The following is a 17,899-nucleotide window of genomic DNA, read 5'->3' as shown; positions in this document are numbered from 1 at the left end:
CAAATTAGTGAAGTATGAAGCGATTCTAAGAGCGACGCCTGTCAGCTGCGTGTCATACTGACTCACAGTGTTGTTTCACTACCACAGCGAACTAGTTATGTATGTTTCTGCAATGCACAGTGTTGTACACCAATATACAGGCTCTCAGCATCTGGGAAATGGCTGATTTTTAACGTGCTTCGTCACAAATAAATTCAGATAACAAATTTGGGGGAAAATTCGGCAAAGCGTCCGAATAGAATTTTTGAAAACTTTGCTCATCTCTAGTCTTCACTTGCCAGATATTAGCATATGTATTGGGGAATGTATTGGGAAATGTAGGTCATGAATAATAAATAAAGTGATGTAAAGCCTTTGAGAATGTTTTTTGATGTATTTATTCTTAGCGCATAAAACAAGAATATGAAACTGGGAATGTGGGGCCAGAAAAATTTAACTGGTACATCCACGGAAATCCATCTCATCGATAAACTCTTCCAGTTCATTACAGACGTTTTTGAACTCAGCTTTCTGGCAATCTCGGTTATTTGGCGAGATCTCAATCCAAGTGTCCTTGGTTATCATGTAGGCATATCTGTTGGGGAACCAAAATCATCAGTTTGGGACAAGTCCAGAATATCTAGGTAACGGCATTAGTCTTTTCTCTCTGTATTCTACTATGTACATGTTTATCTTGTCCAGTGTAATGACCAATAGAAACCCATGGGACCTGATGGTGATCAAAATGTCCTTTATCAATGGTAATGGGGTATTGCAATGTTATAATGTGATGGTGTATAGCTAGGATTGGAAAGAGCCTGACCTCTTGGTCAATCATTGATCCTGAGAATGAAGGTGCCACAATGCTAGGTCCCCTTCAAAGTATCCCCAGCAAAGCAGCTCTCCTGGTTAAGGTCGAATGCACACGGCCGTGAGCGGTCCGTGGTATCCCAGCCTGGATTCCTGCTGACAGCAGGAGCGCACGGCATCATTGGTTGCTATGACGCCGTGCGCTTCATGCCGCCGCTGCACTACAGTTATACACTCGTATAGATCATACGAGTGTATTACTGTAGTGCAGCGGCGGCATGAAGCGCACAGCATCATAGCAACCAATGACGGCGTGCGATCGTGCTGTCAGCTCGGCCTAATAGTGATGAGCGGCAGGGGTCATATTCGAATTCACGATTATTCGTGAATATTTTGTAGAATATTCGTCGAATATTCACGAATTTGAATATTCATTATATCCGGAAAAAAAATTTGCTCGAAAAATCGGCAAGGTAATGATCGCATAATATGCAAATATTACACGATCAATACAGGCGTGGGTCAAAAATGAATATATAGCACTATAGAATTTAGTGCTACCGTATATATTTGTTTTTTAGAATATTCATCTTTTTTTTTTCCATCTGAAGTCATGATTTCTCCCTGCTTAAGTAACTTAACCAGGGAGGAATCATGACTTCAGATGGAAAAAAAAGACGAATATTCTATTCGATATAGTGCTATATATTTGTTTTTTCGAAAATTCGTAATATTCTAAAACAAGAATATATAGCAATATAGTGAATATTTGAAAAAAAACTAATGTAGAGCAATTTAGCTAATATAGTGCTATAATCTTTTTTTTAAATAGTTTTAATTTTTCCCCAATCTGAACTCCAGATGAGAAAAAAATGACAACTATTAGACAAAGAAGATTATAGCACTATATTAGCTAAATTGCTCAATATTCTTTATTTATTTTTGAATATTCAATATATATTGCTATATATTCTTGTTTTAGAATATTACGAATATTCTAAAAAACTGATATATATTGTTTTTTTCAAATATTTGTAATATTCTAAAACAAGAATATATAGCAATATAGTGAATATTCGGAAAAAAAAATGAATAAAGATCAATTTAGCTAATATAGTGCTATAATCTTTTTTTTTTATAGTATTTGAGCCCACCTGCCGCCTGCATTCCTTGGATATAATGGAGGCCATTTTGGCACCAAAAATGACAGAAATAAAGCAGGCCCAGCATGCATGTGGAACCTACACTCCCTGAATTGTATGGTAGCCGTCATGGCACATAACAGGTAGAATTTAGTGTTAGGAACCCGTCTTACAGAGATCGCCTTGACGTGTGGCAGACAGACTCAAATAATTTTGTACAAAATGATTTGCCAAGCATCTCTAATTTATAAGTATAGCACTAGCAATTATTATGCATTTTTGCACTTTATTTGGTTTGCAGAGAGCTGTTGCATTGCATGTTTTGTTTTACACTTTTTTTTTCTATAGATGTAATTTTTTTCCAATCTGAACTTCAGATGAGAAAACAATTGCAACTATTAGACAAAGAAGATTATAGCACTATATTAGCTATTGCTCTATATTCGTTTTTTTCTAATATTCGCTATATTACTATATATTCTTGTTCTAGAATATTACGAATATTCGAAAACACAAATATATTCAATATAGTGCTATATACAGTCAGGTCCATAAATATTGGGACATCGACAACATTTTAACATTTTTGGCTCTATACACCACCACAATGTATTTGAAATGAAACAAACAACATGTGCTTTAACTGTAGAATGTCAGCATTAATTCGAGGCTATTTACATCCAAATCAGGTGAACGGTGTAGGAATTACAATAGTTTGCATATGTGCCTCCCACTTGTTAAGGAACCAAAAGTAATGGGACAATTGGCTTCTCAGCTGTTCCATGGCCAGGTGTGTGTTATTCCCTCATTATCCCAATTACAATGAGCAGATAAAAAGCCCAGAGTTCATTTCAAGTGTGCTGTTTGCATTTGGAATCTGTTGCTGTCAACTCTCAAGATGAGATCCAAAGAGCTGTCACTATCAGTGAAGCAAGCCATCATTAGGCTGAAAAAAACTAAACAAACCCATCAGAGAGATAGCAAAAACATTTGGCGCGGCCAAAACAACTGTTTGGAACATTCTTAAAAAGACGGAACGCACCGGTGAGCTCAGCAACACCAAAAGACACGGAAGACCACGGAAAACAACTGTGGTGGATGACCGAAGAATTCTTTCCCTGTGAAGAAAACACCCTTCACAACAGTTGGCCAGATCAAGAACACTCTTTAGGAGGTAGGTGTATGTGTGTCAAAGTCAACAATCAAGAGAAGACTTTACCAGAGTGAATACAGAGGGTTCACCACAAGATGTGAACTATTGGTGAGCCTCAAAAAGAGGAAGGCCAGATTAGAGTTTGCCAAACAACATCTAAAAAAGCTTTCACAGTTCTGGAACAACATCCTATGGACAGATGAGACCAAGTTCAACTTGTACCAGAGTGATGGGAAGAGAAGAGTATGGAGAAGGAAAGGAACTGCTCAGGATCCTAAGCATACCACCTCATCAGTGAAGCATGGTGGTGGTAGTGTCATGGCGTGGGCATGTATGGCTGCCAATGGAACTGTTTCTCTTGTATTTATTGATGATGTGACTGCTGACGAAAGCAGCAGGATGAATTCTGAAGTGTTTCGGGCAATATCTGCTCATATTCAGCCAAATGCTTCAGAACTCATTGGACGGTGCTTCACAGTGCAGATGGACAATGACCCAAAGCATACTGCAAAAGCAACCAAAGAGTTTTTTTTAAGGGAAAGAAGTGGAATGTTATGCAATGGCCGAGTCAATCACCTGACCTGAATCCGATTTAGCATGCATTTCACTTGCTGAAGACAAAACTGAAGGGAAAATGCCCCAAGAACAAGCAGGAACTGAAGACAGTTGCAGTAGAGGCCTGGCAGAGCATCACCAGGGATGAAACCCAGCATCTGGTGATGTTTATGCATTCCAGATTTCAGGCTGTAATTGACTGCAAAGGATTTGCAACCGAGTATCAAAAAGTGAAAGTTTGATTTATGATTATTATTCTGTCCCATTACTTTTGGCTCCTTAACAAGTGGGAGGCACATATGCAAACTGTTGTAATTCCTACACCGTTCACCTGATTTGGATGTAAATACCCTCAAATTAAAGCTGACAGGCTGCAATTAAAGCACATCTTGTTTGTTTCATTTCAAATCCATTGTGGTGGTGTATAGAGCCAAGAATTGTGTCGATGTCCCAATATTTATGGACCTGACTGTATTTGTTTTTTAGAATATTCGTCATTTTTCCCATCTAAAATCATGATTCCTCCTTGCTTAAGTTGCTTGTGGGTCAATGACTCATTGGCCCACAAGTAAGAAGCAGGGAGGAAATATTTTTAGTAGTGATGAGCGGCAGGGGCAATATTCGAATTTGTGATATTTTGCGAATATTTGGGTGAATATTTGGACGAATATTCGCCTTATATTCGCAAATTCGAGAATTCGTTATCTCCAGTCATTATTTTCTTGATTGCGGAAATCGGCAATTGAAAAATTCACGATAAAAATTTGCATTACTGCAGATACTGCAACCTTCTCATTGGCCCACAAGCTAGAAGCAGGGAGGGATCATGTGTACTGATTTAAAAAAAAATCTCCAATATTCGAAATTACGAATATATATCACTATATTCTAAATAATTCTCAAAGTGCCGATATTCGCAATAAAAATTCGCAATTCGAATATTCGTGATCAACACTACTGGTTAACCAACTGTGCAGGGAACTACACCTGTGCAGGGAACTACACCTGACCACATTTGCCTCCATAAACATTTACCATGCAGCCCTTTAATTCTCAAGATCAGTTTAGATCCAAGAGGTCAGATCTGTACCAATCATGTGATGGCAAATCCTAACAACATGCTATTACTCTACAAGATTGGAATACTCTTTTAACCCCTTGAGGACTGTGCCTTTTAGGCCTGCTTGCTTTCCATTGGTCATAATATTTTTTTTTTTCTGTAGGTATGGCCTTACCGCTGTGTGTGTACTAATAGTCTCTATGTCTGCCTCTGGACATCTTTATTCTCATGGGTCCACCGTTCCATGTTCTTAAAGACGTTTTCCCACCTTATTTACTAATAAACAGCCTTTAAAAAAAAAAGCTGGTAATATACTTATTCTTCTGAAGTTGCAAGGATCAACCACTCGGAAATATGGTCACATGTTCTGAAAATCCAGCTTCCGCTAACAAGTTATGTCCTTTACCAGATTCCCGCCTGGGCACTGAAGGGTATATCACTTCTGCTGTGGAAAGGACCAGAACTTTTCCTCTGCCTAGCCGTGCGTAGATGAGATGAATTCAGCAGTATACACATGCACCGGTGAGCGTGATAGTTCTGGTCCCATGGGCGTCTCTAGGTTAAAACATTCATGTTTTGTCCCAGGCCCCCGAATGTACTGCCTGCTGGACACATACAGTATTACAAGTGAATACCTGCGCTGAAGCGCTACCACACTGAATCATTTGCCCAGGGCCCCCTGCTCAGTTGGTCTATAGATAATGAGAAAACAAGGGTGACTACTGACCAGGTGATCTGTGCTAGAGGAATAGCTCAGTGGTGGAGAAGGACCTGCAATGATGTCACAGTCATTAGTGGCGGAGCTCAGCTGTGAAGAGGAGAACTAGTGGAGAAGAACCCTGTGATGTCTTTCTGTGACATGAGGAGAGGTAAGTGAAGGGATAGATTCAGAGGAATGCTGGGAGTTGTAGTTCTCCTCCTCTCTCTACACTACCTCCCTGCTTGGTTGAGGGAGTGATGTTATTTACAAGGGACTGTATGTTAGGGATGTTAGATATATGGGAAGGGATGTTATTTACATAGGACTGTATGTTGGAGTGGCTGTAGGGAGGGGAGTGATGTTATTTACATGGCACTGTATGTTGGAGGGTCTGAAGGGAGGGGAATTATGTTATTTACATTGGACTGTATGTTGGAGGGTCTGAAGGGAAGGGAGTGATGTTATTTACATGGGACTGTATATTAGAGTTGGCTGGGGAAAGGAGTGATGTTATTTACATGGGACTGTATATTGGAGGGACTGAAGGGAGGAGAGGAGAGTGATGTTATTTACATGGGACTGTATATTAGAGTTGGCTGGGAAAAGGAGTGATGTTATTTACATGGGACTGTATATTAGAGTTGGCTGAAGGGAGGGAAGTAATGTTATTTACATGGGACTGTATATTGGAGATGGCTGGGGGAAGGAGTGATGTTATTTACATGGGACTGTATGTTGGAGGATTAAAGGAGGGGAGTGATGTTATTTACATGAGACTGGCAATGTTATTTAGGCTACATGCACACAAACGTGAAGAAATAGCCTTGTGATAGCGGTTTACGCAGCGTGCATCACGCAGCCATTTTTATAACCAATTGCAGTCTATGCGGCTATTTAAAAAAAAAAAAATAGCAGCTAACAGAAAATAGTCCTATTTTTGGCTGTGAAATCAATGGGACCATACTTAACGGCCGTTGTACAGTGGGGATAAATGACAAAAATAAAAAATAAAAATAAATTACTCACCTCATCCAAGGGGCGGGGACACTGACTCCTCATTGGATGCAGCAGGACCTGCGCTCCCAGCGTGATTCACACAATCGTTTCAGGTCTTGCTGCATCCAGTGAGGATCGAGTGTCCCTGCGCGTGAAAGTGGATGAGGTAGGTTTTTTTTTTCGCAGTCAAAAGAAAATGCTGTGGGGCACATTACTAATTCTGGGGGCCACTATGAGGGACATTATTACTGCTGGGGGCCTCTATGAGGGACATTATTAATTCTGGGGGCCACTATGAGGGACATTATTACTGCTGGGGGCCTCTATGAGGGACATTATTAATTCTGGGGGCCACTATGAGGGACATTATTACTGCTGGGGGCCTCTATTAGGGACATTATTAATGTTAGGGGCCATTATGAGGGACATTATTAATGCTGGGGCCACTATGGGGGACATTATTAATGCTAGGGGCCACTATGGGGGACATTATTAATGCATGGGGCCACTATGGGGGACATTATTAATGCATGGGGCCACTATGGGGGACATTATTAATGCATGGGGCCACTATGGAGGACATTATTAATGCTGGGGCCACTATGGGGGACATTATTAATGCTGGGGCCACTATGGGGGACATTATTAATGCTGGGGCCACTATGGGGACTATTATTAATGCTGGGGCCACTATGGGGGACATTATTAATGCTGGGGCCACTATGGGGACTATTATTAATGATGAGGCCACTATGGGGGACATTATTAATGCTGCGGCCACTATGGGGGTATTATTACTGCTCGGGGCCACTATGTGGGACATTAATGCTCGGGCCACTATGGTGGAAATTATTATTGCTGGGGATCATTATGGGGGACATTATTAATGCAAAGGGCCAATATGGGGAACATTATTAATGTTAGGGGCCACTATGGCAAACATTATTAATGCTAGGGGCCACTATGGGGGACAATATTAATGGTTGGGGCGACAATGTAGGACATTACTACTGCTGGGGCCACTATGGGGAACATTTTTATGGCCGGGGTCCACTATGGGGAACATAATTAATGCTGGGGGGCACTATGGAGAACATTATTAATATTGGGGGCCACTATGGGGGGCATTACTACTGCTGGGGGGGCACTATAGGGAACATTATCAATATTGGGGGCCACTATGGGGGCATTACTACTGCTGGGGGCCACTATGCAGGACACTATTTATGCTGCAGGCCAATATTGGGGCATTATTTACAATTGGGGTCATTATCGGGGGGATTGGGATAAGCTAATGAAATTCATCTGTTTTTAACCGCCAGATGGTGAGAAAATGGATGCACAAATTGTTAGAAAATGACCATAAAAAAGCTGGCAGTACGTCTGCTTATAACGGCCTATATTTTTTTACATTCATGTACATGTAGCCTTACATGGGACTGTATGATGGAGGTGATGTTTCTTACATGGGACTGCATGTTGGAATGGCTGGGGCATTATAATTTCTGAGGGCACTACATGGAGGATTATAACTATAGGGGGCTCTGCGGGGGGGGCATTATAAATGCAGAGGACATTATCGGGGTCCTAATTGCTAAGGGGCTCTATAGGAGTGCTTATACATTGGGGGCTGTGGAGAGCTTTCTTACCACTGGGGGAACAACAGGGGGGCCTTATTTCTACTGGGGGCTCTGTGAGAGTATTATTATTACAGGAGGGCTCTTCTACTAATAGAGGCACTCTTGTGGAGCATTAGAACGGTTGGGGGTGCTGTAGGGGGTAGTATTACTAATGAGGGCATTCTAGAAGGGAATTACTATTGGTGGGACTATGAGGATCACTATTACTGTGTGTGGGGGGGGGGGCTATCTGTTTCGCACTATTATTTGTTCAGGATAGTATTTGGGGGTATTGGGGGGCACAGCGAGCAGCAGGAGAACACTGTTGGGACTCGAGGATGGGGGATGATGATAGAAATGTGAGGACGCTAAGGCTACTTTCACACTAGCGTTTTGGCTTTTCGTTTGCTAGATCCGTTTCAGGGCTCTCACATTTGGTCCAAAACGGATCAGTTTTGTCCTAATGCATTCTGAATGGAAAAGGATCCGCTCAGAATGCATCAGTCTGCCTCCGACCAGTTACCATTCCGCTCTGGAGGCGGACACCAAAATGCTGCCTGCCTCGTTTTGCTGTCCACCTGACGAAGCGAAGCCAAACGTATCCTGACACACAATGTAAGTCAATGGGGGCGGATCCGTTTTCTCTGACACAATCTGGCACAATAGAAAATGGATCCGTCCCCATGGCTATAGAAGATATAATACAACCGGATCCGTTCATGACAGATGCATGCGGTTGTATTATTGTAACAGAAGCGTTTTTGCAGATCCATGACGGATAATAATAGTGCCAAACAGATAGCCCCCCCTCACAGTAATAGTGCGCCTCATAGTCCCACCAATAGTAATTCGGATGCGTCCCAGATGCATTGCGGCAAACCCGCGCGAGTAGGTACCCAGTCAGTTTTGACTGCGATTGCGTTCCGTTGTTCAGTTTTTATCGCGCAGGTGCAATGCGTTTTGCATGCGCGTGATAAAAAACTGAATGTGGTACCCAGACCCGAACTTCTTCACTGAAGTTCAGGTTTGGGTTCGGTGTTGTGTAGATGTAATTATTTTCCCTTATAACATGGTTATAAAGGAAAATAATAGCATTCTTTAATACAGAATGCTTAGTACAAGGTCAATTGAGGGTAAAAAAATAATAAAAAAAATTAACTCACCTGCTCCAATTGATCGCGTAGCTGCCGATCTCCTGTTCTTTCTTCAGGACCTATCAAAGGACCTGTGGTGACGTCACTGAGCTCATCACATGGTCCAATCACATGGTCCATCACCACGGTGATGGACCATGTGCTTGGACCATGTGATGTGACGTCAAAGAAGTAAGAAGAGATCGGCAACTACGCGATCAAGAGGAGGAGGTGAGTTAATTATTATTATTTTTTCAACCCTCAATTGACCTTCTACTAAGCATTCTGTATTAAAGAATGCTATTATTTTCCCTTATAACCATGTCATAAGGGAAAATAATACAGTGAATAGACTGTCATCTTAGTAACCGTGCGTGAAAATCGCACCGCATCTGCACTTGCTTGCGGATGCTTGCGATTTTCACGCAGCCCCTTTCACTTCTATGGGGCCTGCGTTGCGTGATAAACGCACAATATAGAGCATGCTGCGATTTTCACGCAGAGCACAAGTGATGCATGAAAATCACCGCTCATGTGAACAGACCCATAGAAGTGAATGGGTCCGGATTCAGTGCGGGTGCACGCTACTTTCACACTAGTGTCTCTATTTTCCGGTATTGAGATCCGTCATAGGGTCTCAATGCCGGAAAAAAAAATGCTTCCGTTTTGTCCCCATTCATTGTCAATGGGGACAAAACGTAACTGAACAGAGCGGAAGGCTCCAAAATGCATTCCGTTCAGTTTGGTTGCGTTCTTACACTGGAGAGAAAACCGCAGCATGCTGCGGTTCTTTTTCAGTCATGGGATGCGGAGCAAAACGGATGTAAGTCGATGGGGACGGTTCCGTTTAACTCTGACACAATAGAAAACGGATCAGTCCCCCATTGACTTTCAATGGAGTTCATGACGGATCCGTCTTGGCTATGTTAAAGATAATACAACCGGATCCGTTCATAATGGATGCAGATATTTGTATTATCAGTAACGGAAGCGTTTTTGCTGAACCCTGCCGGATCCAGCAAAAACGCTAGTGTGAAAGTACCCTCAAATGTCTTTAGTGCTAGTGCGGGCAGGGGACATCGACTGGGACCATATGCATTGGGGCTTATGCCCTGGATCTTTTGAGACCCTAGCAACACCCCTGTCTGGTCCCATCAAAAGTGGAAGCGACATCTGATCCATAGCCTAAGCCAGAATCCTGATACAAGGAGTGATGTTGCCAGAAGACAGATTTTCAGAAGACTGGGCTCCCAAACTGCCAATTCAAGCACCTTCTGAACGGCAAGTATGGAACTCATTTTCGTCCACAGGTGTGTTATATGTAATCAATGAGGGATCTGTTAGATCCCAGAAAACCCCTTCAATTCACAAGTTTTTACTATCACTTACCCATCCGCAGTATTCCACAGATCTTTTCTCACTCCCCAGATCACATAGTCTTTGCCTTTCTCCAAGTTTAAGGCTTTGCTACATTTGGCATGGCTGATAAAATTGCGCTTCTGATTATCAACATTTTCATCCGTACCTGGAAACGGAAAATTGGAATATAGTAGCATCTAAAAGCAGCATACATGCAGTAAACAGACAGAATAGGAGTATAATATTAATACCACTGACAAAAATGCAATCAGTTTCTGCATGTACTGTAGGAGAGAGAGACACAATCTGCACTTATTAGGCGAGATTTCCGCGCGGGTGCAATGCGTGAGGTGAACGCATTGCACCCGCACTGAATCCGGACCCATTCACTTCTATGGGTCTGTGCACATGAGCGGTGATTTTCACACATCACTTGTGCGTTGCGTGAAAATCACAGCATGCTCTATTTTGTGCGTTTTTCACGCAACGCAGGCCCCATAGAAGTAAATGGGGCTAAATTTTTTTTTTAATTTAACTCACCTTTAATCCACTTGTTCGCACAGCCCGGCTTCTCTTCTGTCTTTATCTGTGCTGTGCAGTAATAAAAGGACCTGTGGTGACGTCACTGAGCTCATCACATGGTCCGTCACACGATCCATCGCTATGGTGATGGATCATGTGATGGACCATGTGATGAGCATAGTGACGTCACCACAGGTCCTTTTCCTCACAGATGAAGGCAGAAGAGAAGCCGGGCTGCGCGAACAAGTGGATGAGGTGAGTTAAATGATTATTATTATTTTTTCTTTAACCCCTCCAGCCCTATTGTACTATGCATTCTGTATTCAGAATGCTATTATTTTCCCTTATAACCATGTTATGAGGGAAAATAATAAAACTTACAGAATACTGAACCCAAACCCGAACTTCTGTGAAGAAGTCCGGGTTCGGGTCTGGGTATCAAACATGCTGATTTTTCTCACGCGCATGCAAAACGCATTAAAACGGTTTGCACTCACGGGGGAAAATCACGCATGTTCCCGCAACGCCCGTGTGAAACCAGCCTTAAAGATGAGCAAATCAATTCTAAAAATTCATAAACTTGACTTTGATTTTTCAAAAAGTTCTGATTCCTATGAACCAGAATTTTGTGTGATGAGAGAGAGTCTCATTCTGTGGATTTAATATTGCTTGCTTTTTATTGCAGATTACAATAAGACTTAACCTTTTCTCAAAACTAAGGTATGTAGATTTTGTACAGCTACATAGCAGGGTTGCCAACCGTTCAGAAATTTCTGGACAGTCCGTAAATATAGGCGACTATTTTCCTGTGTCCGTGAAAAAAATGGATGTGTCCGTAATTAGTTTTTGAAGCTGGTGGTACTTGCCTATGCTATTTTGGTGATAATTTACAAAATTTTGCAGCTCACAGTAAATGCTGGTAATGACTTCTTAGCAGTATATTGAGCTATAGACATGTATTATTATTTATTATGGTTTTCCAAATTGTCCGTAAAAAATATTGTCTGTCTGTGCTTTTGGGATAAATTGTCCAGAAAAAAGAAAAATTCTGGTTGGCAACCCTGCTACGTAGGATAAGGAGGAGGGGGAGACAACATGTAGGGCTAGATGAGATTATATTCCATGATCTTTTGTATGTAACGCCTCATTCACACGTCAGTGAGTCACAAACGTGTGCTGCACGTGTTCCGCATGGACAGGCCACGGATCCATTCATTTGAATGTGTGTGTTCAGACATCAGTGCTTCATCACAATCCGTGGTTCAGTTTTTTTTTAGCACAAATGCATTTCCTATCTTGATCCCGGATCCCTTGCGCAAATTATAGTTAATGAGTTAGTGAAAAACACGTATGCCATCTGTGCTGCATCCGTGTTTCATGTATCATTAGGAAGAGATTTTTATAAAAATTATTTTTCACCTGTGCAGGGTCAGTGAAAGACGGATGGCACACAGACAGCAAAAAACGGACACACGGACCCAACACGAATCCTTTATGGACATCTTTACGGATACATCACTGACCACCCTCTCACGGATATGAGCACGGACATGGACATGTGAATGAGGCTTAAAGGGGTTGTCTCATGGCAGACAATGGGGGCATATCGCTAGGATATGCCCCCATTGTCTTATAGGGTTAGGGTTAGCGGTGGGACCCGCACCTATATCGAGAACGGAGCCCCGAAAGGGAAGGAGGGTGCACTGCGCATGTGCAGCGCCCTCCATTCATTTTCTATAGGGCTGCCGAAAATAGCAGAGCACTGGCTCGGCTATTTCCGTCGAGCCCATAGGAGTGAAAGGGAGCGCTGGCTGATCATGCATGGGGGGCTCCTGTAACATCCCAGAGTATGTCACTAAACTCCTTCTCCCTGCTACAACATGTCAGGTGCATATGTATTGTCATCTTGTGTAGTCTAACTGTGCATTGCCATGATATGTATTTCCATGCCTGTTTCATATTATTGCTGTAATTTTCCATGTACACCAGCAGGTGGCAGCAATGTGTTTAGTTCAGTTTAGTATAGCTAGACTGGAATAGTTCATTCCGGTGTTTAGCTCCCCCTCTTCTAGGAGCAGAAGTGGGCTGGTCCCACGCCCCGCAGCAAGGGAGGGAAGAAACCAGTTAGATCCGGTGTGTACCAGCCACCCCGGCTAGGGGAAGGCTGTGTTAGTAGGAGCTCCCAGAAACAGGGATCCCAAGACGGGATCGAACCTCGGCTGAGGCCAAGATCACTCTTCCCAGCCTGAGCCATCAGCCTCAGCTAGTTGACAAGAAAATCAGCCATCTCCAGCCTCCACGAAGAAGCATACCCTGTGAGCCAAGCTGTGAGTACATGTCCAGAGACCAGGAGAAGCCACATCCCTCCTCAGCTAGTCAGGCCCATACACAGCAGAAGACAAAGCAGAAGATAAATAGCTGCCAGATTCTCCAGGCATATCGGATAGGAGCAGAAGAGGCATTAACCCCTGCCATACATTGCCAATACCTGCTGGGACCTAAGGACTGTTGCTGCACTCATATGGATTTATGCTGCACCCATTAAAGGGATTCTGTCACCTCTCATAACCCAAATTCGGATTTTAAACCAGTCATGCTCCACAGCTTACCTTGAGTCGGCTGTGCTGTTCTATATTGTAATCCGTTCAGTAGTTTTGCAAAAAAACGACTTTTATAATTATGCAAATTAACCCTGAAGGTGCCCAGAGGGGCGTTATGTTCCCCTTTGTGTGCCCAGTAATGCCCCCCTGCAGTGCCCAAAACGCCTTCCTCCAGAATCCCTAACCGCCCACAGCGTCTCATCCCTCTCCTCCTCCTCCCTGACGGCCGAGCGAAGTCTCGCACAGACGCAGTACCCACTGAGGGCTGCGCCAGTGCGATTTGCTGGAGACTGAGGGAAGAGCGAGCATCGGACGTCACTGGGCTCGGCGCATGCCCAGTGACGATGATGAAGCTCCTGCCCTCAGTCTCCAGCAAATCGAAGTTCAGGGAAGGGGCATTAGAAGTGTAGGGAAAGGATAGGGAGGAATTATTTCACACTATAAAAGGAGAACAGGGTCCAATAGGGGAGGTTACAGCCTGGGTAATAGGAACAATCCTATTGCACCTTGCTGCATCCGAATTGCCATTATACTGCTGCTTTCAGGTTTACAATAGATGATACCTGTGTAATTTCACCAAACCTTTCTTGTTATTGGGTTTTTTGGGGTGTATCAGTGGAAAAAAAGGGCTTATTTTCCATTGTGCGGTGAAATGACAAAATTACAGCCTTTTTTGGGTGTTTTGGTGGGAAAAAAGGGCTTATTAGCCTTTGTGCAGTGAAGTGACAAAATTACATCCTTTTTTGGCGTGTATTAGTAGGAAAAAAAGTTTTATTAGCAGTTCAGCGGTGCAGTTATATGTTGTGAAGCCTTTTTTGGGGTGTATCAGTGGGAAAAAAGGGCTTATTAGCCGTTTAGCGGTGCAGTTATATGTTCTGAAGCCTTTTTTGGGGTGTATTAGAGGGGGAAAAAAAGCTTATTAGCCTTTGTGCGGTGAAGTGACAAAATTACAGCCTTTTTGGGGTGTATTAGAGGGGGAAAAAAGTGTTATTAGCCATTCAGCGGTGCAGTTATATGTTCTGAAACCTTTTTTGGGGTGTATTAGTGGGGAAAAAAGGGCTTATTAGGCCCTTTGAAGATGAGCGTGTCCGGATTAGGTCCGGATGCGTTGCGGATGCATTCAGTGAAAACTGCGAAATTTCGCAGGCAAAGTCATTCAGTTTTGCCTGCGATCGCGTTCAGTTGTTCAGTTTTTATCGTGTGGGTGCAATATGTTTTGATGCGTTTTGCACGCGCGTGATAAAAAACTCAATGTATACAAACAACATCTCTTAGAAACTATCCGTAAAAAAAAACGCATCGCATGTGCACTTGCTTGCGGATGTCATGCGATTTTCACGCAGCTCTATTCACTTCTATGTGGCCTGCGTTGCGTAAAAATCGCTGAATACAGAACATGCTGAGATTTTCACGCAACGCACAAGTGATGCATGAAAACCCACGCACATGTACACAGCCCCATTAAAATGAATGGGTCCGGATTCCATGCGGGCACAATGCGTTCATATCACACGTGGAATACTCGCTAGTGTGAAAGGGGCCTTAGCCTTTGTGCGGTGAAGTGACAAAATCACAGCCTTTTTTGGGGTGTATTAGTGGGGGGGAAAAGTGTTATTAGTAGTGTTGATAGAGCACCAAAGTGCTCTGGTGCTCAAGTAGAACACTTTGGGATGCTCGGGTGCTCTACAGAGCACAATGGAAGTCAATGGGGGAACCAGAGCATTAAACCAGGCACCCCCTGCTCTGAAGAGGGGAGGGTGTCTGGTTCACAGGAAAAGGTCAGAAATTGATGGAAACACCACCGATATGGTTCTGGAACAGCATGGGGAGGATGTCTGGATGCATCTTGGACTCCCAGGTCGCTGCTGGGAACGATGTTGTCCGAGTAGTACGACACTTTTACAGACTGACAATAATACGCACAAAGCCGAAGATAAAATCGATTTTGGAGGAAAAATTATTAGGAAACATTCTTTCCTGTATATTTACTTGTATATAAAGTGCAAGTGCTGCCAAAAATTACAATGAAGAGGCACTCTGATACAACCTGTATATCAGATAAAGGAGGGCCTCATTCACATTGTGGTACAATTGTTCAGGTAGTAGGACTCCTACACTCATAAAGTCTATGCACTAAGTGAAAGGGCTGCTAAAAATTACAAGGGACTGACACTCCAATAACACCCTTTATTACACATAAAGGAGGGCATCATACACACCCTTGAAAAGTTATGATTGATGGCCTGCTGGTGACCCTCTAAAACAATAGGGCTAAGGGTCTGCTGCTGAGCTGACGCTCTAAAACATTAGGGGCGAGGGCCTGCTGTTGACCCTCTAAAACATTAGGGGTGACCCTCTAAAACATTAGGGGCGAGGGCCTGCTGCTGATCTGACCATATAAATCATTATGGGCGAGGGCCTGCTGGTGTCCCTCTAAAACATTAGGGGTGACCCTCTAAAACATTATGGGCGAGGGCCTGCTGCTGATCTGACCATCTAAAACATTATGGGCGAGGGTCTGCTGCTGTTCTGACTATCTAAAACATTAGGGGTGAGGGCCTACTGCTGAGCTGACCCTCTAAAACATTAAGGGTGAGTGCCTGATGCTGATCTGACCATTTAAAACATTAAGGGTGAGGGTCTGCTGCTGAGCTGACCCTCTAAAACATTAGGAGCGAAGGCAGCCTAATAAGCATGTTGATATGATGGACGAGGAGGACGAGAAAAGGAAGATTGAAAAATATACCCTTTTTTGTGGTGGAAGGGGTGCATGGGAATACAGTGTATTCAATACACCATAAAAGCCACATTTAACGTTCCTTTATGTTCAGCCACTTTCCTCTGGTGGAGTAGAGAAGTCAGGGGCAATCCAGGCCTTGTTCATTTTGATAAGAGTCAATCTGTCAGCATTTTCAGTTGACAGCTGGATGCGCTTATCAGTTATGCCCCCAGCAACACTAAATACCTGCTCACCATGGCGATGGATCATGTGATGGACCATGTGATGAGCGCAGTGACATCACCACAGGTCCTTTTCCTCACAGATGAAGGCAGAAGAGAAGCCGGGTTGTGCGAACAAGTGGATAAAGAGGAGTTAAATTATTTTTTATTTTATTTTTTTAACCCCTCCAGCCCTATTTTACTAAGCATTCTGTTTTGAAAATGCTATTATTTTCCCTTATAACCATGTTATAAGGGAAAATATTATAATGATCGGGTCCCCATCCCGATCATCTTCTAGCAACCATGCGTGAAAATCGCACCGCATCCGCACTTATTTGCCCCATTCACTTCTATGGGGCCTGCGTTGCGTGAAAAACGCCCAATATAGAGCATGCTGCTATTTTCACGCAACGCACAAGTGATTCGTGAAAATCACCGCTCATGTGCACAGACCCATAGAAGTGAATGGGACCCATTCAGTGCGGGTGCAATGCATTCACCTCACGCATTGCATGCATTCACCTCACGCATTGCACCCGCGTGGAAAACTTGTCCGTGTGAACCCAGCCTAAGGCATAGAGCGTCAGTTTGTGCCACGTGTACAGCTTGGATACCCAATAGTTGTAAGGCACAGAGGGATCACTGAGGATGCTGACATGGTCTGCTACGTACTCATTAACAATCTTCCAAAACTTTTCCCTCCTTGTGACACTAGGTCACGCATCAGGGTGAGGATGCTGGCGGGGCATCATTAAACTGTATTGGAGAGTGTTGCCCTACCTCTGTTGAAACTGCTGCATGTTCCCCTCATCTCCCCTCTTTGGTTGCCCAAGGAACTACGTACTCTGCCGCCAGTGTTGTCAGCTTGAAATTTTTGGAGCAATTTATCCACAAAAACCTTCTGGTATTGCACCATTTTTCTAGTCCTCTCCACCATAGGAATGAGAGATGAGAAGTTCTCTTTGTAGTGGGGGTCGAGAAGGGTGAACAAGCAGTAATCGGTGTTAGCCAAAATGTATATAACACGAGGGTCATGGGAAAGGCATCATAACATAAAGTCAGCCATGTGTGCCAGAGTCCCAACAGACAAGACTTCACTTTCCTCATCAGGAGGATGACTCTCAATCTCCTCATCCTCTTCCTCCTCTTAGGCCCATCCACGCTGAACAGATGGAATAAACCTGTTATGGGTACTACCCTCTGTAGCAGAGGCAACCGTCTCCTGCTCTTCCTCCTCCTTCTCATCATCATCCAATTTGCGCTGAGAAGACAAACTTAGGGTGGTCCTGCTATCACCCTGTGTACTGTCTTCCAGTGATGGTCAGTAC

The 17,899-nt window shown here is 43.4% G+C and overlaps 1 protein-coding gene across 1 annotated transcript in view; it reads right to left on the bottom strand.

The window, feature by feature from the left end:
* Positions 1–359: 359 nt before the first annotated feature.
* The window catches only part of LOC122925556 (venom factor-like), a 482,939-nt gene continuing 465,399 nt past the window's right edge, over positions 360–17,899 (bottom strand). The window contains exons 49-50 of the mRNA XM_044276914.1: positions 10,537–10,672; positions 360–574 (exon numbers count right to left, since the gene is read on the bottom strand). Coding sequence (XP_044132849.1) covers positions 433–574; positions 10,537–10,672 — 278 coding nt within the window. The 3' untranslated portion in view covers positions 360–432. The remainder of the gene's footprint in view (positions 575–10,536; positions 10,673–17,899) is intronic.

The sequence above is a fragment of the Bufo gargarizans genome, chromosome 2, assembly GCF_014858855.1.
Source record: "Bufo gargarizans isolate SCDJY-AF-19 chromosome 2, ASM1485885v1, whole genome shotgun sequence".
NCBI classification, from domain to species: domain Eukaryota; kingdom Metazoa; phylum Chordata; class Amphibia; order Anura; family Bufonidae; genus Bufo; species Bufo gargarizans.
The sequence above is the reverse complement of the archived record's forward strand: the minus strand, read 5'-3'. Positions and strand labels throughout refer to the sequence as shown.